The 21,167-nt window shown below is 43.0% G+C and overlaps 1 protein-coding gene across 2 annotated transcripts in view; it reads right to left on the bottom strand.

The window, feature by feature from the left end:
• The window catches only part of anapc1 (anaphase promoting complex subunit 1), a 215,129-nt gene that overhangs the window by 134,825 nt on the left and 59,137 nt on the right, over nt 1–21,167 (bottom strand). For both annotated transcript variants that reach the window (XM_059645205.1, XM_059645206.1), the window contains exons 22-27: nt 17,706–17,784; nt 14,193–14,229; nt 14,027–14,097; nt 13,067–13,245; nt 10,044–10,270; nt 7,288–7,406 (exon numbers count right to left, since the gene is read on the bottom strand). In XM_059645205.1, coding sequence (XP_059501188.1) covers nt 7,288–7,406; nt 10,044–10,270; nt 13,067–13,245; nt 14,027–14,097; nt 14,193–14,229; nt 17,706–17,784 — 712 coding nt within the window. The remainder of the gene's footprint in view (nt 1–7,287; nt 7,407–10,043; nt 10,271–13,066; nt 13,246–14,026; nt 14,098–14,192; nt 14,230–17,705; nt 17,785–21,167) is intronic.

The following is a 21,167-nucleotide window of genomic DNA, read 5'->3' as shown; positions in this document are numbered from 1 at the left end:
ATTATATTGCAGCTGCTATGCATGTGCCGACTTACTCGACTTGGCTGAATCACACAAATGCATCTCTGCTTCTCCCTCACAGTTTGTGTCGGCTGCAAACTTGGAGATATGACATTTAACTCCCACACCTAAATCAATCACATATTCTGTGAACATCTGGGGTTGAAGCACTGATCCCTGCAGTAACCCACTGGTCATTAGCTGCCACTCAGAACATAACCTGTTTATTCGCATTCTTTATTTTCTGCCTGCCAACCAATTCTTTATCCATGTCAGTACACTACCCCAATTTGAAGAACAAGGAACAGTACAGCACAGGAACAGGCCCTTCAGCCCTCCAAGTCTGCACAACACATTTTACACGTGCTTTAATTTTAATCTCTTAAGCGGGACTCTAGAAAAAGCCTTCTAAAAGTCTATCAGTTTCCCAATGCCATCTCGATATTCATACTGATTTTCTTCAGTTTCTCCCTCTCACTAGACCCTACATTCCTCAACATTTTTGAGACGTTATTTGTGTGAAGGCAAAACCAATTATGTATATAATTCACCTGCCATCTCTTTTCAACCTATTATAATATCCCCCGTTTCTAACCATAGATTATTGAAGACAATTGTTTCTCTTTGCAAACCGAATTACATTTTTACAATCTGTTCATGTTACCCTCCAGCTTAATCTTGAACTCTACTTTCCCCCTTTTCAACAATCCCTTTGTCCTCCTTTGTTTAAAATCTGAACTTCTCCCAATCGTCAGGTCTGCTGCTCTTTTTGGTCATTTATATGCCCCTTCTAATACTACCCCTAATTTCCCTTATTAGCCATGGTCGGGCTACCTTAGCTGTTTTATTTTCCTTCCAGGTAATAAGGAATAATTGCTGCAGTTACTCCATGCATTTTCAAAATGTTAGACATTGCCGATACACCATCATTCCTTTCAGTAGCACTGTCAAATCAATCATAGCCAGCTCGTACGTCATACCACCGTGGCTTACGCTGTTTAGATTCAGGGCCTGAGGCTCAGAATCAACTTTATCACGCTCCACCTGAATAAAGAATTCTATCATTTTAACCAATGATCACGTACATACTCATGAACAGACACCCAAATTTAAAATACGCTGTCAGATTCCAATTCCAAGGTCATTGAAACGAACTGTAGAAACACGAACAACTTAGCCTCAGATGAACTACTGAAGAACTACTTTAGGAAGGTGCTTTTCACCTGCTCAATGTGCAAACCCTGGCCCGGTTCTTGAGCTTGCACTTAATAGTCATGCGTTCCTTCTTTTAACGTCTTCCCCCAATTTGGCATCTTCTGGAACCTTTAAAGTTCACGCTGAATTGTCTCCTGAGAAAAGTCACTTCCTCTAATCTTCTGTTCATAAGTTAAGGAATCTGACACAAAGGATCAAATAATCACCTTCCTTCTTCCTTGGCAATCCATAAACATCAAGGATGACTTTTTCACTTAGAGTTGTGCACGTTAAACAGGACAGAGCTGGGTCCACACGCCTTGCACAATGGGAGTGGCGGTGTTTGATGATGAGCTGGGTGTGTAAGATGTTTGGATTCTTTCGCACACTGCTTTCACGTGGCCTCCAACAGGCCCCGTCAGAGTTGCTCAAAACAGTTGGCATCTTCGCAGATCCTTCTGCTCCAGCTGGGGGCAGCCTCAGGCAGTCAGTGAGGATGCTGCATTTTTCAGGGAGGCCCCGAGGACTCCCCAAAATGCTTTGTCCACCTGCCTGAGAACTAGCTGCCTCGACAAAGATCACAGTACAAGTATGTGAACGACGTGGCCTGTCCAATGCAGCTGACTGGCAGTTACCAGCACCTCAATACTGGAGATGTTGGTCCTGAGAGACGGCAGAACATGAAGTGTTGTGAACTAAAAGAAGGATAGCGTGAAAACCCAAAAGGTCCTGAACAAGGTGGTGGACTGGGCCGACTTATGGCAGATGAAACTTCATGCTGATTAGAATGAAGCGATACATTTGGAAAATCATGAATCCGGAAGAAGTTACGGACAGAGAGAGGAGTGAGGATACCTAGGGATTTGAGCACAAAGGTGAGAACTTGAAGATATGGAACCATTACAGGTCAGCAAACGGAGGGGTGATGGGTGATTATGACTTCTTATTCAATACTTCACTCTTTCAGGGACTTTGATGTTCCCTTCCCTGCTAGCTGACCCAAAACTAAGCTCAATACTCAAAATCTGTCTCAATCATTGCATTGCAATATTTCAGTTTGACAATTGCCAACATTTTCTCCCACAATTTTGTCCATATAATGAGGCATTCAAATTGATGCGTCGATTTCTGCTCTATAAATGTTTAGCCATAAATATCAATGTATTCAATCTTTCCTTCAAGTCACACAGCAATATTACATGGACGTCTATTGAGTGAGTCACTGGAAACAGTGAGTTAACGATGAATAGTTGTTGTTAGAACTGTAGAGAGGTTTGTAGTGGGATTTCCCACGGGGTGGTGTGAGGATCTCTGCTTTTGGCACTTGGGCGCAGAGGGACTTAATTCACAGACCACACAAAATCTGAAATATTTGTAAACTGAAACTGCAAAATGTCCTAGACAGGATGGTGTACTGGGGTGTCTTGCGGCAGATGAAACTGAACAAAGAGTCGAACAAAGTGATACTTTTTGGTAGGAAGAATGGAGGCAACAGAATATAAAGGATTGCATTATAAGAGGGGTGAAGGAGCAGAATGGGAATATCTGCACAAATCAAAGATGCCAAGACAGGTTCAGAAAGTGCTTAATGAAGGACATGGCATCCTGGGTTTAATAAATGTTGGGTATGAATGTGCAAAGAAAGGCATCGTTCCATCTACATGAGATGATGGGAATGCAGCTTCTGAACATCTCTGACATCAGTTGGGCTCACCTCCTGCACTGCTTTTGCAAGGCTGAATGAGCTAATTCTGAAAGGGTGGTTTTGCCATCCCAAGGTCAGACAGAGGGAGGCAGTGGCCAACACTTTGGCTACAAGCAGTATCCAGTTTTGAAGCCCTAGATTCCAGGATTGAACAGGTTGGAAATCGGTGGGAAAATCACCAGGGGAACTGGGCACTTACAGGGCAGTGCAAAATTCTGTCTCACATGTTGCCATTCAGAATTTAAAAAAAACAAGCAGGCAAGAAAAAAAAATGAAGAGAACAACAAAGAAGTTATGATAAATGTCTACGAAGCACTGGTTCTCCCTGGACTAGAGCATTTTATGCAGATCTGCGTTCCTCCCTTGGAGGGATATGAAGGAATTAGAGAAAATGCAGAAAACAGGCACGAGAGTGATTCCAAACATAAGGAACTTCAGTTACACGGAGAGATTGGGGAATACAGAGCTGTTCTTGGAGAAAAATATAATAAGTGGAACTTTGAAAGAAGTGCTCGAAAATGGCGTGGAGTCTGAACAAAGTAGATAGGGAGAAACTGTTCTGATTGGTAGGATTAAGAGCCAAAGGGCACTGCTTTGAGGTGACTGGCAAAGGAAGAACAGAGATATGAGGGAAAGGCTTTTTAATCCAGCCATTTGCTAGGATTTGGAATTCAAGAATGGGCATGAAGTTTGAAAAGTCTGAAATTAAGAGTCTAATTCTGACCACGAAATTGTCATCAATGGTCGGATAAATCCACCTAGTTCACTCGTGCTCTTTAGGGAAGGAAATTGCTGTCCTTACCTGATCTGGCCTACGTGTGACTCCAGACCCACAGCAATGTGACTGACTCTTAATTGCCCTCTGGGCAATAAGGGATGACCAATTAATGCTGCTTAATCAGCGATGCTAACATCCCACGAACCAACTTTTTCAAAAGCATGCAGGACAGAAGAAGTTCAGTCATCGAGTATACACTGACGAAACTACACTATATCTACACTAGTCCCACTTGCTAGCACTTGAGCCACAGCATGAATGTTGCCTTTCACATGGTCATCCAGAGACATTTTCCAAATTTCTCCACCTCAACAACCCTCCCAGGCAGTGCATTCCAGACACCCACCACCCTATTTTTTTTTAGGCCTCAAATTACCTCTAAAGCTCCAGTCTTTCACCTTAAAATTATACCCCCTTGTTATGACCCTTCGACTGAGATCAGCCACTCCCTCCCCAAGCCTTCTCTGCTCTCAAGAAAACAATCCAAGCTTATTCAGCTTCTTTTCCGAGCTAAACTGCTCCAACCAGGCCAACATCCGGAAGGATGTTCTGAGGAAGGGTCACCAGACCTGAAAGGTAACTCTGTTTTCTCCTTCACAGATGCTGCCAGACCTGCTCAGCTTTTCCAGCAACTTGGTTTTTGTTCAACATCCTGGAGGATCTCCTCTGCACTCTCTTCACTGCAATCGCATCATTCCTGTGACCAGAACAGCAAAGTGCTCCAGCTGAAGCCTAACCAAAGTCTTCAGGATATTACCGAAAAAGAAAAAGAAAAATGAACAAGGCTGAGTTCTCCCTTGCATTGTAACTATTCATGATTCTATGCCTTCATCAGTCATTCATTTCTGGAACATCCAGCCTGTATCACCTTAGACAGACAATTAGCTCATGGGCAGTTCAGGAAAACTTCATCTCACGTTCTTATGGCCAGTAAAGAGTGACATTGGTTCTAAGGTGCAGAAACAGGCCACTTGGTCTATCTGACAGACGCGAGCATTTGCACATCACACAAGCCTTGCTCATCTAAACCAATCTTCTAAACATGTTCTCACTAACATCACCCACAGGCTGAGAACAAAATGGGAAATTTGCTTGCATAGTCAGCCCAACAACATGCAAACATTTTCATCAACTGTGCACTACATAGCTCACCAAATTCTATTTGCCTTAGGCAAATGTTTGAGGTTTTTGGATAGGTCTTTGCATGAATGACAGCATTGTACAAAATCAATCCAACACAGAAAATACTCCCGGATTCATACACTGGAACAATTGAAATTTTTGTTCCTTCCATGTAGCTCACTGCTTTTGTCAAAACCAAACTTTCACCACAGGAAAGTTACAAACTGCACAGTCCAATTATATGCAAATACTCAGGGACACAAGACCATTGCAGAGGAGCAAATCTGTGTTTAAACAAATGAGATAATGTTCGAGATGACACATTAAGCTGAAGCCATTTCATATATTCCGTATTGAAAAAAAGCTAACAGTTAAGCATTTTTTCAAACTGACAGCTGAGTGGTTTGGAAACTAAAATTACTGTGCAAATGAAAAAGAAAACCCATCAAACAGCAGCAGGGAGCAGAATGGACAGTGACAGTCAGTTGTTATATAGCCTACAATTAAATCGAGGAAATGTCATTTTGATGGTAAATTTTGTCCCTTTGTGATTTTTTGAAGGAGTGGTGATGAAAAGGGGGGTATAAACGGGAGGAGAGAGAGAAAGAGGGAGGGGCAGGATGGCAACTGAGACAGGGTGCACAACACTGGCATCCACCTGACAATGTGGAAAAAATTGCCCAGCTGTGTGCTGTACACAAAAAGCAAATCAAATTCAACTCAGCCAGTTACCATCCCATTGGTCTACATTTGACTATCATAAAAGTGATGGAAGGGGTCGTCAACAGTACTATCAAGCAGCACATGTGAGGGAATAACCTGCTCACTGATGCTGTGTTTTATTGGTGAACACTTGGATCCTGATCTCCTTACAGCCTTGGTCAAACAAAGGCAGCACAGCTGAATACCAGAAGTCAGGCAAGAGCGACTACCTTCGGCACCAAGGTAGTGTTTGACTGAATATGCCACTGGGAGCTTGTATAAAACTGCAGTCAATGAGGATTGGAGACAAGGTCTCAGCTGGCTGGAGTCACATCATGCCCAATGAAGATGGCGACAGTTGTTGGAAGTCAAGCATCTCAAAACCAGAACATCTCTGCCAAAGTTCCTCAGGATAGTGTCCTGGAGCAGAGTAAGCTGTGGGAGGACATAATTAAGGTCTCCACAGTGATGATGGTCATTGACAGGATGGAGAGGAAGAAACTTTTCCCCTCATGGAGGGATAAATAACCAAGGGGCATAGATTTAGGGCAAAGAACAGGAGATTGAGAGAGGATTTAAGGAAGAATGCTTTCATCCATGAGGTGATGCGTAAATGGCACTCACTGCCTGAAAGGTTGATCGAGGAAGGAACCATCACAACATGTAAGAATTGTTTAGGCAATCACTTGAAGTGCCATGGTATACAAAGCCACGGACTCGATGGGCTGTATGGCCTGCTTCCACACTGTAGGAATTCTATGAAATGACACACAGCAGCAGGTCCAGCACAAATGCTGGTCACAGTCCTTCAGTCCGCAGGACAACCCTCTACCATCACCCTCTGTCTCCCAGCATCATAGCTTTTAGAGCATGCAAACGCCCTTCAGCCCAATGTGTCCATGCCAGTGATTGGACTGGATTTTGCTCACTTATCAACCACAATCAGGTAGTTAATTAGTAATTGTGAATTTATAATAATATTCAGGAGTGTGAAGTTGAGAGACACGGAAAAGGGAGAGAGGGGTGTCAGGGAAGGAACAGGAGGGAGAATGGTAGGGGAGAGGGAGAACAGAAGGAGTGGGAGGCGGGGGGGGGGAGCAGAGGGAGAATGGAGCAATATGAAGAGTGGAGGGTGGAAAGTGACAGAGACAGGGTAGGAGAGATGGATGGCTAGGTAGGAAAGACTGGGAGGCAGGGTTCAGGGGGAGAGAGAGGGGTCAAAGGAGAAAGCAGGTGAGTGGCTAAAAGGGCACATTAAGGGGCAGTTCATGGCAGAGCGTTATGGTGAAGGAACTAAAGATATGAATGGGCAAACAGAGACAGAAGAGCTGGCGTAGTGGGGTGGGGTACAAGTCAGAGATTAAAATTGTCTTCGATTCAATAACATATTGTAATCGCAAACCCAACTGAACCAAGGTGATATTTTCATTTCGTTTATCAGTCATCATGATTCATCTGAAAAAGACTGCTAGTATTTGAAGATTAGTTTTGAATGAAAGCAGTTTTGGGCTGTGGCCTCTTACTCAGTTAGCAACGAGCTGCAATTACCTGACAGCATTGCACAGAAGCTATCTACTGCCAGTAATAAATGCTGACTTTCAGTATGACTGCAGAGCAAAACTCAAGTACAAGGACACTGACTCTCTATCTCTCTCACAGTGATGCGACAGCTGGTTTTCCATATAGCGATCTGTTCAAACATGTGAAACCAGCTGATTTCCAGGAATGTGAACACCACCACAACAATTTGAACAACATATCACAGGCTAGATCAGGAAATACGCACCTGTGAGATTTAACTTTGGAATAGGAAGTGGCTCAGTTGGTACTGGATGGTAAGAGAACAGAGTAAACATCCCTCTTCCTGGAGGAAGTGCCATAGTTCTTTGACACAGTTGTAGTAACCTGTCCCAAAGTTTAAAAAATGTATTTTATAATAAAGAACAGATCATTAAAATTATACTACAATGTGGAACTATATATTGGTCCCTATCATGAAGTGGCTGGCAACCAAATTAAGCAGACACATACGAGACAGAAAACACTACGCTGTGTTAAATAGTTGTGTATAAGACATTAGACAAAGCAAAGGGACATAGGAACACAAGTTATGCAACTCCATTCAATTAGACCCATGGCTGACCTAAAATGCTATGGTTTCATGACCATTAATTTTTCCTGTCAGGAAAAATGAAATTTTCAACTGATTCATCTTCAGTACATAGAGGGAAAATGCTAAACATCTCTGCAAAAGGGATCCAGAATTATGTAATGAATTGTAATGGTTTAAGCACATTTAGCAACACAGGCTAAGTCTCCCTTTTCAAAACGGTGGACCTGACAAAGCAAGGATCGGACACCCCACAATCTAACTGGTAGTTATTGGAGACCATGGTGGGGATTGTTAAAGGTAGAAATGAAGGTTTGGAGCGTTGGAGGAGAGGCGAGGGGGAGACAAAGGAAGTGCTAAGATTTCCATGAGGAATGTGTTTCATGTGTGAATCAAACTGAGGTGAACGAAAGGGCAGACCAGTAATTTCCTGTTTATTGGAATCTAATAAACTGCTGTACTGAGGTGTGCATTATGTCAGAGCCCTACCCAAACCACATAAAGTAAATAGTTCTATCAAAAACAGAGTTCAGATTAAAACATTTCAGTGCAATTCTTCATATTTGGTGAAACCACGGGTTAAGGATCTGAGTAGTTGAAATGTATAGAAAAGGAAAGCCACAAGGTCAATTGCAGGTTTCCACTAGATCAGTGCATCTCAGCTATGCTTTCCAGGCCAGACGTTGACCAGAGAATTGAATCTGGGTGTGACAACTGTAACAGTAAATCTGGTTGTAACTTCCCCCTTCCCAATCTCGCATGCTCCCTGCCACAGCTGAATCCTCTGCTGCCAACATCCTTTCAGCTCAGCCACTGAAGAGGACAGTCCCTTTGTAAAGGCACTGGGGGCTGATGAGCACTACAACACAGCCAAGGATCGGTGCCCCACGACCCCCAGCCGAGGATTGGTGCCTTCCACAAGGAAGCTGATAGCTGAAAAAATTGATAAAGAAATAGCAGAAGTCCACACGTTAGTTCTTAACACTTAACGTCAAGTATCACCAATAGAATAAAAGAATGTGTATCATGCCTTTCATGACTTTAGAACCTTCCAAGGCATTTGAAAGCCAATCAAGGCAGTCAATTTACACAGTGAGATTCCACAAAAAATAACCAGAGGTGTTTTAGGTGTTGGACGCAAACACAATTACTGGCCCCCAGCTCTTCTCCAAATTGAGGCTACAAGAGCAAGTCAGAGGCTAAGAATACTGTGGTGAGTAACACACCACCTGATTCCCCAGGGCCCGTCCACCACCTACAAGGCACAAGTCAGGAGTATGATGGAAGAGTCCCTACTTGTCTGGATGAGTGCAGCTCAAACAACATTCAAGAAGCTTGACGGGCAATAAATGCTGGCCAGGCAGTGACGTCCACATCCCACAAAAATAAACGAACAAAAAAATATGTAATGGCCATTTGAAGAGGTTCAATTTAATGTCTCAGCCAAAAGGAAGCACCTCTAACAGTGCACCGCTCACACAGTGTTGCAATGAATCAATGATCTTGTGCTCCAATTTCTGGAATGTGTCACAAGGGGCACGGGTGGAGTGAATCGCCAAGGTCTTTTTCCTCGGGTAGGGGAGTCCAAACTTAGTGGGCACTGATTTAACGTGAGAGGGGCAAGATTTCAAAAGGAGCTGAAAGGTAACTTTATCAGGCAGAGGGTGGTGTGTGTATGGAACAAGCTGCCAGAGGAGGCGGTGGAGGCTGGTATAATTACAATATTAAAAGAGGCATCTAGACAGGTCTATGAATAGGCATCTGGATAGGTATGTGAATAGGAATGGCTTAGAGGGATATGGGCCAAAGGGAGCCAGGTCAGATTGGGATTGTCTGGTCAGCACAGATGAGTTGGACTGGGCTGTTAAGACTCTATGACTCGATATCTCATGACACATCAGCCGGAAGACAGAAGGTCACTCCTTACTCTATCTGAAAGCTGCTTCTAGTACTTCTGAGTTGTAATCGCCGTAAATTAATAAATAGGTCACAACAGCACTCTTCTGTGACACATTTTCTCTTGCTTGAATCTTCAAACGTTGCCTCTCATTGTATTGTGTAAGAAGTTGACATCACAGAAGCTGGCCATCGAGTCCATTGTGTCTCTGCCGGCTCTTTGATAGAGAGTAGACTCAAATTGTGGAAGTAGGAAGACCTACTGACTCCAGAACTTCCACAAGAGCTGCCCAGAACTTAAAATGTCTGGAGATGCTCAAAGACAAAACAGCTTATCACCCCCTCCCCAACCCCGGCTCTCGATCTTTCCCTTCCCACACCAACTGATAAAATTTCAGTCCTTCATGTGCCATTTCTCATGACCCACTCAGGTCCACCCCCGCCCCCCCAACCCACTCACCAGATAAAATGAGAGCAACTCTGAAGACCCGAGTGTAAACTAAGATCACTTGAATGTTGCTTTCGGATGTTTTTACCTGTTCTCCTTCTCTTCGATATACTCATGGTCACTCATTTCTGGCATCTGTACCACGTTAACACGGACCGGGTGCGTGCTCTGAAGCAGACGGCGAACCTCCTGAACTCGCAGATCTTCGTTCCAGATTAAAGACATCAAATCCTGGTTCATATCATTCATTCCATCTTCTTCCTCCTCAGCTTCAGTGCCGCAGCCTCCATCTGACAGCAGCACGTGCCCGATTGCCTGCACACATGATCAGGTTAGCACACAGGGGTTTCTGAACTTTTTAGAGGGGAACGGCTCTGTTATAGAGTCATGGAGATGTACAGCACAGAAACAGGCCCTTTGGTCCAACTCGTCCATGCCAACCACATATCCTAAATTAATCTTGTCCCATTTGTCAGCATTTGGCCCATATCCCCCTTAAACCCTTCCTGTTCAAGAACCATTCAGATGCCTTTTAAATGTTGAAATTGTACCAGCCTCCACCACCCCCTCTAGCAGCCCATTCCATACACACTCCACCCTCTGGGCGAAAAAGATGCCTCTCAGGTCCCTTTTAAATCGTTCCCCTCTCACCTTAAACCTATGCCCCTCTAGTTTTGGACTCCCCCACCCTATGGCAAAGACCTTGTCTATTTACCCTCTCCATGCCCCTCATGATTATATAAACCTCTGTAAGGTCACCCCTCAGCCTCCGACACTCCAGGGAAAATAGCCCCAGCCTATTCAGCCTCTCCTTTTAGCCCAAACCCTTCAAACCTAGCAACATCCTTTACATTTTTTCTGAACCCTTTCAAGTTTCACAACATCTTTCCTTTAGCAGGGAGACCAGAACTGAAAGCAGTATTCCAGAACTGGCCTAACCAATGTCCTGTACAGTCACAACATGACCTTCCAACTCCTATACTTAATGCACTGACCAGAAAAGGCAAGTATACCAAACACCTTCTACATTATCCTGTCTATCTGTGACTCCACTTTCAAGGAACTATGAACCTGCACTCCAAGGTCTCTCTGTGAAGCAACACTCCCCAGGATGTTCCCATTGAGTGTACAAGTCCTGCCCTGATTTGTCTTTTGAAAATGCAGCACCTCACATTTATCCAAATTAAACTCCATCTGCTACTCCTTGGTCCATTGGCCAACCTGATCAAGGTCCCATTGTACTCTGAGGTAACCTTCTTCACGATCCACTGCACCTACAATTTTGGTGTCATCTGGTAAACTTACTAACTACATCTCCTATGTTCAGATCCAAATCATTTATATAAATCACGAAAGGACCCAGCACCAATCCTTGTGGCACACTGTTGGACACAGGCCTCGTAGTGACTGACTCGGGAGAACCCCGTTAACCTGGACTGGGCTGGAGGACAGTGAATTATATTTGGTCTTAGAACTCTGGGCTGTGAAGAGGGATAAACAGACAAGGTTCCTAACCCTGATTAGATTCCAGTCATCCTTGTTGGAAGATGAGGCTCACATCGTTACTCCCCCTCCATTGGTGCCTTGAATACACACACCAACAGCTTGGCCAAGATAGTGCTGGTGACCAGGTCTTGGGGAACTGTACCCACGGGTTGAAAACCAACTTCAGCTGGAAGGGGATGGGGTGGGGAAGGGGTCAGGAAAGAGACGAGGATGCACAAAAAGCAGTTTGGAGATCGCATCCTTAAATTTGGTTGGAGGTTGAATGGTCCAAGAATGACTAGGGTGCAAGGTACCCAAGGCATTCCCAAATACAGTAACTGCTTTTGATGAAACAATACCTTGATTGATAGCAGTCATTTGAGATCACACGGGCTGGTTAAATCATTTTATGTATTACGTTGGCGAAATCAGTTGTTCCATACACAGCCATCTGTAACTTTCAACATTCGCCACTCAAGACTTAAACTAATAGTTACCTCCCGCAACAGTTCTGATGAGAGGCCATCAGCCTGAAACAGTAACTCGACCCGCAGAAACTGCTTGACTAATATTTCCAGCATATTCTTCTTATTTACATTAACACAAATGTCATCTCACTACCCTAAGTTCCTCTATACTGCCACAGCAACTATAGACCTGTCTTTGTCAATAGGATATAGGCAGTTTTGGTAGGCCAATATTTACAGCCGACCCCAAAATTAACCCTGGAGAAGGTGGTGGTGAGCAGCCTTCCTAAGACACTTCCTTCTTTGGGGGTAGGGACACCCACGGTGATGTTCAGGAAGCAGTTCTAGGATTTTGACCCAGTGACATTGAGGAAATAGCGATATATTTCCAAGTCACGATGGTGAATGCTGCTTGGAAGAGGTAGGGGTGTACCTTCTGATTGCCTTGTCCTTCTATATGGCAGAGGTTGTAGGTTTGGAAGGTGCTGCTGAAGGAGGCTGGGGGAGCTAGTCCAGTGCGTCCTGTAGATGTACTGCTGTTACTGAGTATTGGCGGTGGATGGATTACCAATGAAATGGGCTGGTTTGTCCTGGATGGTGTCGAGTTTTGGTGTTTTGCTTGAACTGCATCCATCCAGGCAAACAGGCAGCATTCCATCACAGTCCTGATTTGGGCCTTGTAGGCGATAGATAAGAGGGGAGTTACTCACTGCAGAATTCCTAGCATTTGACCTGCTCTTGTCTTTAGACCGCTCATCTAGCTGAGTTTCTGGTCAATGCTAGCCTCCAGGATGTTGATTGTGATTTGTGAGAGCTGACGTTCTCACTGTAAACCATACAACACTCCACATTCCAGAATGTCCTGTGTAGTGGGACCAATGAACTATCCAATCAAGAAAAATGAAGAGGGAACGTAGGTCCTCAGGCTCAGCTTACACGCCAGATTTTGTGGTACTTTCAGACTTGAATCCCTCTAACTTGCAGCATTTTCACAAGGTCTGATGTATATTGCACATGTTTGACACTTAATGTATGCTGAAATAGCATTTTAATTAAAAACTAAATTCATAATTCAGGATTCAAAATTTCTGTTAGATTTCACAAATAAAACCTTCTGTTCCATTATCTCATATTGGCACACAATTTAGTGTGAACTTACAGATTTTGTCTTGTGTAGACTTCCTTCATGCGCCTGCTTGGAAAGATCTTGGCGTCCAATAAGAGAACATGCTGCTTCAGACCAATCTGAGGAAGGTTGTTCACGGCAATGATAAATAGCATCACGTATTGGGAGTGCAACCCCAAAGGGAACAGTCTCCAAATCCTTTAAGGTAAACCCTACAGAAGTAATACAACCACAGGTGACATTTACAGTAAACACCCTTACATGGGCACAAAAACAGAAAGTGCTGAAAAAGCTCAGCCAGTCTGGCAGCATCTGTGGAGAGTAATTGAGTGACTCTTCCTCAGGTCTGAGCTACACTAATATGCAAATTCTCTTGTGAAGCCTTGCATTTCCCTTTGAAGTTCATGATGCCAGAGCTTCCTTTATCGGAGGAGAATGTAAGCCACTAAGTACCTCCCAATCAAACTTTGTTTCAGCAGAGATCTCAGGCAATAGCAACTCACCAAACCACTTTATTGCCCAGAGATAATGTGAACTGCAGATGCTGGAGAATCCAAGTCAACAAAGTGTGAAGCTGGATGAACACAGCAGGTCAAGCAGCATTCTCAGGAGCACAAAAGCTGACGTTTCAGGCCTAGACCCTTCATCAGAGCCTTTGCCATAAGCCACTTTTGATTTATGTGAGTGCTGAAATGGCTAATCTCAGCTCAGGTGTGCTGCAAATGGCTTCAACTGGCACTTGGTAACAGGCACCGCTAGATGGACACAAAGGTGCTGCAAGGCTCCAACTCAGAATATCGGGCTTCCCTTTCCTCCCTACCTGCCAAGGAGGAACTCCTGCCCTCCTGACATCCGGACAGCTCAGTTCTTCAGGATCAAAGTGTGGGCAAACTGTAGCCATCAACCAGCTGGGCTGTATGAAGCTCTGCTGCTCAGACTCCATGCGCTGTTGGCCACGCCTGGTCAGATATTTAAAAATTCTTGGAAGCTTACCTAGGTTTGTGAGTGAAACCACCAACTTCGTTGCTAAGTTTGAAGACAAGGTGCATGGATTCAAACTAAGCCTGAGAACAGAGGGAAAAATGTAAACAAATAAGCAGGGATTTTGTGCAAAGCACCTGCAGAATGAGCAGGCAATATCACTTGTAATGTTTGTTACCTTTTGTTGCCTTCCTCTGCTTGCTGTTTCCTTTGTCCTGTTAAATAGTTTAGAAGATTTAGCAATTAAAGGTGGCAGAATTATTACACAAGAGCATGATGTTTTAATCTCAGCCCTTCCAACTGTTATATACATCACAAAGTGTGTGTTATAATACAATTGTGGACACCCATATTTAAACAATCCTTTGTACTGAGCAGAAACTGAAGCATATCCTGACCTTTGCTGGAATCTCTCATTAACAACGTGGTCGGCTCCAATGATTCATTATGTTTCAACAAGTGCCATGAATCGTGCACCTAGCCTATGGGACAAGACACTGAGGTCCCAGAGCAGTGAGAATTCCACTCCTATGTAATGGTTACTCACTTGCCCTTTTGCAAAACAATCAGCCTGTCCAAGTGGAACAGCCACAAGCACCACTTCTTCACAGGATGCATGTTTTTTTCTGTTTACATGTTTTAGTTTGGATGGGATCCTGACGAGGAGTTCTGCAGGGAGAGAAGCTGAAAGGGAAACAGCACTTTAAGTGGGCTAGCTAAGAAAGAATTGAATTTAGCAAGGCTTGATGGAATATATTTTAACGCAAGGAGCTTACAGAATAAGACAGGTGAGCTCAGGGCACAGGCAGGTATGTGGGAGTGTGCTATCAAAGCATCAAAAGAGGCTTGGCTGAAAGATGGGCAGGATTGGCAGTTCATATTCCTGCTTATGAAGTTTTCAGACGAGACGGATGTCAATCAACGGATTAATTATAGCAATTAGGAGGGATGGTATCTTGCAAGGATCATCAAATAATGACAGAATTAAAATGCACAAAAGGGCAAACAGGCTATAAGTGTGCATTGAAGGCTCCCATTCAAGGAAAGATAGAGGGTCAAATATATAATCATATTTCAGACAAGTTCAAGCATAATAAGGGAGTAATAATAGGGTTATTTTAACCACCCAAATATTAAGAGGGTTAGTTTTAATCTGCAAGATAGGGAGGGAACAAAATTCCTAAATTGCAATCAGAACTTTTAAAACCTGTATACAGAAATCCCAATATGGGAGGGGACAGTTCTAAATATTCAGAAACGAGCCCAGGCAGGTAAAAAGTGTGTCAGATTTGGGAATAGTGACCGTAACTCAGTTAGCAATAAAATAGTTAGGGAAAAGGATAAGGACGGGCTGGGAATAAAAGTTCTAAGCTGGGGAAAGGCTATTTTTACTCAGAATAGAAAGCATTTGGCCCAAGACGACTAGGAGCAATTACCTGCAGGTAAAACTGTGTCACAGTATGACAGCCATTCAAGGAGGAAATAGGGCAAATATGTTCCCATAAAGGCAAAGGGTGGGATCAAAAACTGAATCTTGGATGTCAAGGGGCTTAAAATTTAGGGTTAAGAAAAGAAGCAAATCTTATGGCAGATACTGAAGGGTTCAGCACAGCAGACTCCTTAGAGGATCTTTTAAAAATTAGGATAGCAAAGACAGTGCATGAGAAAGAACTGGTAGAGATTAAAGGAAAGCTCAAAGGGTCTTTTTTTTTAAAAAATGTATAAAGAATAGCATAGAAGAGGGCCCATTTGGGACCATCGAGGCAATAGAAGCCATAGAAACCCTACAGTGTAGGAAGTGGTCATTCGATCCATTGAGTCTGCACTAACCCTCCAAAAAGGTTCCCACACAGAACCAGCCACCCCTATCATATCGCCATAACCTCACACTTCCCGTGGCTAACCCAATTACCAAACATACCCATAGACGCTATAGGTAATTTAACATGGCCAATCCACTTAACCTGCACATCTTTGGACTGTGGGAGTAAACCGGAGCACCCAGAGGTAACTCAGGCAGGCACAGGGATAATGTGCAAACTCCACACAGACAGTCACCAAAGGCTGGAATTGAACCCAAGTTCCCTGCGCTGTGAGGCAGCAGCGTTAAGCACCATTCTGCCAATGCACAGACACAGTCAATAACTTGCATCAGTCTTTGCAAAATCAAAGGACGATGCAAGTATAGGCATCAAGGTGGAGGGATGGCAGAGGTAATTAACATATGGAGAAAAGAGTTACTAAAGGGTTAAGCAGCTTTAAAAGTGGAAGACCTGCAGGCCTGCAGAAAGACTGGGTCAACCATGAGTTAAGTAACAATTTTAGAAAAGAAGAAACAATTGAAATGAAAGGAAGAAAAAATGTTGTATTTATGTGGTATCTTTCACAATCTCAGCCTGTCACAGAGAATTACACAGCTCATAGAGTACTTCTGAAGCATAGACAACGGGGTGAACGAACAGAGTGGAAATGTGGCTGACTCTTAACTGCCCTCTGCGCAATTAAGATTGGGTATTACATGATGGCCTGGCCAGTCACGCCCATAGCCCATGAAAGAATATTTTAAAAAATGAGGTGAACTCCAAGCCACTATGTACAGAAACCTCCCACCAAAAAAAAGCAATAAGGGAAAAAATTGAGACAGCCTCCTTGCTCTAAACAGAGCTGAGATCTAAACAGATTACATTTTAATACAACTTCTGGCAAGTGGATGAAAAGCAAATTATTTCCAATGCTTTTTCCTCATGTTGCTCAACTGCAGGGCTCCTATTACACAAATACAATTTATGATTAACTCCCTACTTTTCATGCTCCCTGTGATTTGCAGAACCAACCTACAAGGTGTTCCAGAATTCAATTCCTCCTTTTCCAAACTGGCCTTGGAGAAATTTCAAGAACTGCCCCCATGAGACAGTTTTCCATCTTGGATCCAAAAATAACACCTAGTTTCTGCTGTACATGCTCAATCAAGAATGAGAGTGGACCTCTGCAGGGTGAGAGGTTGTGTAGGAATTAACTACATCTGTATCTTACATCACTTAGCCTTCCAGAAAACAGTCTCTGCCTGCTGCATCCATTGGTCATCTTTATCTTAACATAGCACAAAGCAATTAACTTCAAAGGATAACAAGCATTTTCTGAGGCATGACAGCTTTAAGAGGCAGTTCCCCAGTGAATTCCATTTCTGGTTCATGGTTCTTGTTGCTTTTAGCAGTTAATGCATTTCAAAACCATTCTTAGCCAACTGAGTTCTTTGGACGCAATTTTAATGAAGTAATTTCCTGACAATGAGTCTGGAATACATACTGCAGAATCTTGCAGAGGTTAACTCCCATGTGTTCTTCAAAGCACGGAGCCCTGGAACCTTTACTCAGCAAAACAATCTTTAGTTCTAGATTATTAGCAATAGGAGGGATTTCAACGCTGCCTGTGCCAGTTCTCTCTACCATTCACAGGCTACAGCTTGCAATTGGCATTTGACCTAGTGAAAGCCGGCGGTAATAGAAAATAGACCAAGTTTGGGTCTGGAATTATTTGTTGATAAAACCAACCCACTGAGAGGAATATTTAGACAGTAGACATTGTGAAAAAATCTACTGCAAACCTGGGTTGACCATCAACACTGTGACTGAGCACTTAACCAGCGCTCTTCTGGATAGGGCAGAAAATTATCTGAAGACAAGCCAAATACCTGCTGCAATCCGAGATAAATACTTAGATGACTCTTGTAACAGTGCTTTTTCATCGCCAAGTATGTAGAGTGCAAAACTCTGCAAAAAAAAAGCAAGTTTACTCAGAAAATACCATACATCCCAATCAACAACCTTATACCCTGCAATTATTTCCTCAAGTAAAGAGCCTGATAATTCTTTAATCTGCCAAAAGCAAACCCCTTCCATTAACCCTGCAGAGTCTGCTCCATATATTCAACAGTCTGTGAAACAGTTAAAGTTAAATTGCTCGTCAACCTTTTTCATCTCTGAGCCTAATTCTTGCAACACAAATAGTATGCAATTTCCAAGAATGTAACCATCACCCCGTGATGTTCACCACTGACCAGAAACTCAACTGGCTTAGCCACATAAATACTGTAACAGAAAGGAAGGTCAGAAGTTGGGAGTTCCATATTGATTCACGTTCCGACTCCCCAAACCCCCTCTGTCACCTACAATGCACAAATTAGGAGTGCAATGGAATACCATCAACTTGTGTGAATACCATCTGCAAAGTTTCCTACAAGGCACATACTGTTCCAACTTGGAAATACGTCACTATTCTTTCACTTCTGCCGAAATTTTTAAATATTTTACTTTGTTATTGCTATTGCTTAGTAACAAGAGAGGGAGGTTCTCAGAATCAAATCCCAGGTTTCACCCCAAGTATTTAAAAACTTGCAGGATGTAGATGATTGTCATTGCAAAGTCCTGAATTGAGATTTCTGCAAAGCACTAGAATTTAACATTTTTTTTTTTCTGTGATCACAAAAGAAGGAATCTGACATTTTCTTTCAAAGTTTACAAAGCTTTCATAAATTTTGCAGTAGCTAATTGAATGCCGAACCATTAATGGAAGCAAGACAGAACTGGAATAAATACACTGACATCAGACACGTCGACAAACTAATGAGAGGATCCAGGAAATCAGGTTGACAGTCGTTTATTTCATGTGCACACAAGAGGAGGCAGTCTTACCACCATGAAGTGTAAAACTAAACTGATAGGTTACAGAAATTTTCATTAAAAACAAAGTCACCACCGTCCCAGAGGACCATAGGGGTTGGAGGCACATCTGGATAGGAGTCTAATCGAAAGGTCACCATGCCTCAGGCAAGGGGCCAAGTTGGGAAGGTGAGAGCTTCATGGTAATTTCAGTCAGTGTGGGAATATAACCCACTCTGCTGACATCACTCTGGATCACAAACCAGCCATTCAGTCAACGGAGTTAGCCAACCCCTGCTAATCATTATACAAGACATTACAACACACGCATTATAATTCCCACACTTGAGTGTCTCAGTGTCTTAATTTATCTGCTGTTCTTCCGCAGTTTTTGCAGGCATTGTCACTATTTCACTCAAGGCCAGCTCTATTTCACTGACAGTGCAGCTCCTATACTCTTGCTGCCTTCATAGATCATCTGCTTTTACAATATGGCAGAAAATTTAGCCCTTAACTAACGAAAACTGATTTAACCTTTTCAAGACTCTTTTGTAAATGTATTTTCAACTCATTATCTGGTGCAGCTTAGAAATGCACAATTTTGTCAGTTGCACAAAGATCAGGCATCAAACAGGAACTTAATGAGAGATTACCGAAGCCACAATTAAGAGATAAGTTCTGAAAAACGTCTTCATAAAATATAATCATAGAGTACAGAATGCCATTCAGCCCATCAGGCCTGTGCCAGTAATGTGACAGAGCTCTACATGCAGCCATACATCCCTGCAGGACCCCAATTGCATGTAAACTAAGGATTTATTCAATTCCTTTTAAATGTTACTTTTGAATCTGCTCAGGCAATGCATCCAGATCATAAGAATTTGCTACTCTCCCCTCTGGTTCTTTTGTCTATTTACGTTGTTTACTTCATCAAAACCCCTCATAATTTTGAACACCCAGCTTTTCCTCAACTTTCTCTCTTGGAAGTGAAAACTGCCCAAGTTTCCCCGGTCTCCCCACAGGGTCAAAATTGGATAGCTGTCAAAAACGGGAAGATTGCAATCGAAGATTAACCCACATCCTTTGCTTCTGATGCAGGTAGTGCACAAAGTTCACACTGCCACTTAATTTACAAGATATGATTTACAATTCTTGCAACTGAGACTAACGATATTGTTGAGTGGCTGTTTTATTTAATATATTTCTCAGCATAGTCAAAGCTTATGGAAGCGAATACAAAGTTGGCTGAGTGACAGGAAACAGAGTGCAGTGATAAACGGTGCCTTTTCTGAACTACAGAAAAGTATACAATGGAATTCTCCTGGGTCAGAGTTAGGATAGCTACCAGACCCAGGCTGTGCAGGGCACAACTTCAAAATTTGCAGTTAACACAAATTTCCAAATTGTCCGAAGTAGTGCATGTAATTCCGGTCATTCCAAAACAGAAAGGATAGTATTAAAATAGAAAGCGGGCACAAAAGACTTACTAGGATGCTACCTGGACTGGAAGGTTTGAGTCACACGAAAAGGCTGGGACTTTTCCCTGGAGCATATGAGACTGAGGGGTGACCTTATAGAGGTCTATGAAATCATGAGAAGCATTGGTAAGGTAGATAAGTCAATAGTTTTTCCCCGTGGTCGGGGATTCTAAAACTAGAGGGCAGAGGTTTAAGGGGAGATACGAAAGGATCAAGGGGTGCAATATTTTCTTCCCCACACAAGGGCTGGTGAGTTCTCGAACGGGCGGTCAGAGGTAGTGGACAAGGCAAGTACAATTTTGTCATTTAAGAAACATTTGGACAGGTTCATGGATGTGACAGATATGGAGGGCTATGGACCAAATGCTGGTGGAGATGAGAAGACATTTCTTCACCCAAAAGGTTGTCGGTGGAATTCATTACCAGAGGAAGTAGTTGATGCCAAAACATTGAATGTATTCAAGAGGCAACTAGATATAGCCTTGGGCCAAATGAGAAAAAGCAGGACTAAGCTATTGAGTTGAATGATCAGCCACGATTGTGAAGAATGGCAGAGCAGGCTCAAAGGGCAATTGGCCGCCTCACGCTCCTATCTTCGATGTTTTTATTGCAAATGGGGCTAGTTTAACTGTGAAGACTGGGTGGCATAGACAGGGTGGACTAAAGGGCCTATTTCCATGCTGTAAACCTCTACGACTGACTCCAAGACACCAGGAACATGGAATGGGCAGACAAAAATTTATTGCTGGAATTGTGGAGTGATAACGGGAAGAATGAAAAGAGACAAACAAAATAAAGGTCACAAATTCAAAGGACAATTAAAAATGTACAATGAAAGCTGGCCTAGGCAGTGACACCTACATTTGATAATTAAACTTTTTTAAACTTTCTGTCGTAAAAGGCCTCTTAGCCTTTCACCAGTTTTACTTCATGACACCGAAACAGGGGGAAAATGTGTGGTGAATTTCAAAGCTATTCTTGACTGCTTTCAGAATGAAGTAGTTTAAAGCCTCACTA

The sequence above is a fragment of the Stegostoma tigrinum genome, chromosome 4 (assembly GCF_030684315.1).
Source record: "Stegostoma tigrinum isolate sSteTig4 chromosome 4, sSteTig4.hap1, whole genome shotgun sequence".
Taxonomy (NCBI): Eukaryota; Metazoa; Chordata; class Chondrichthyes; order Orectolobiformes; family Stegostomatidae; genus Stegostoma; species Stegostoma tigrinum.
Note: the sequence above shows the minus strand (reverse complement) of the source record. Positions and strands in the feature narration are given on the sequence as shown.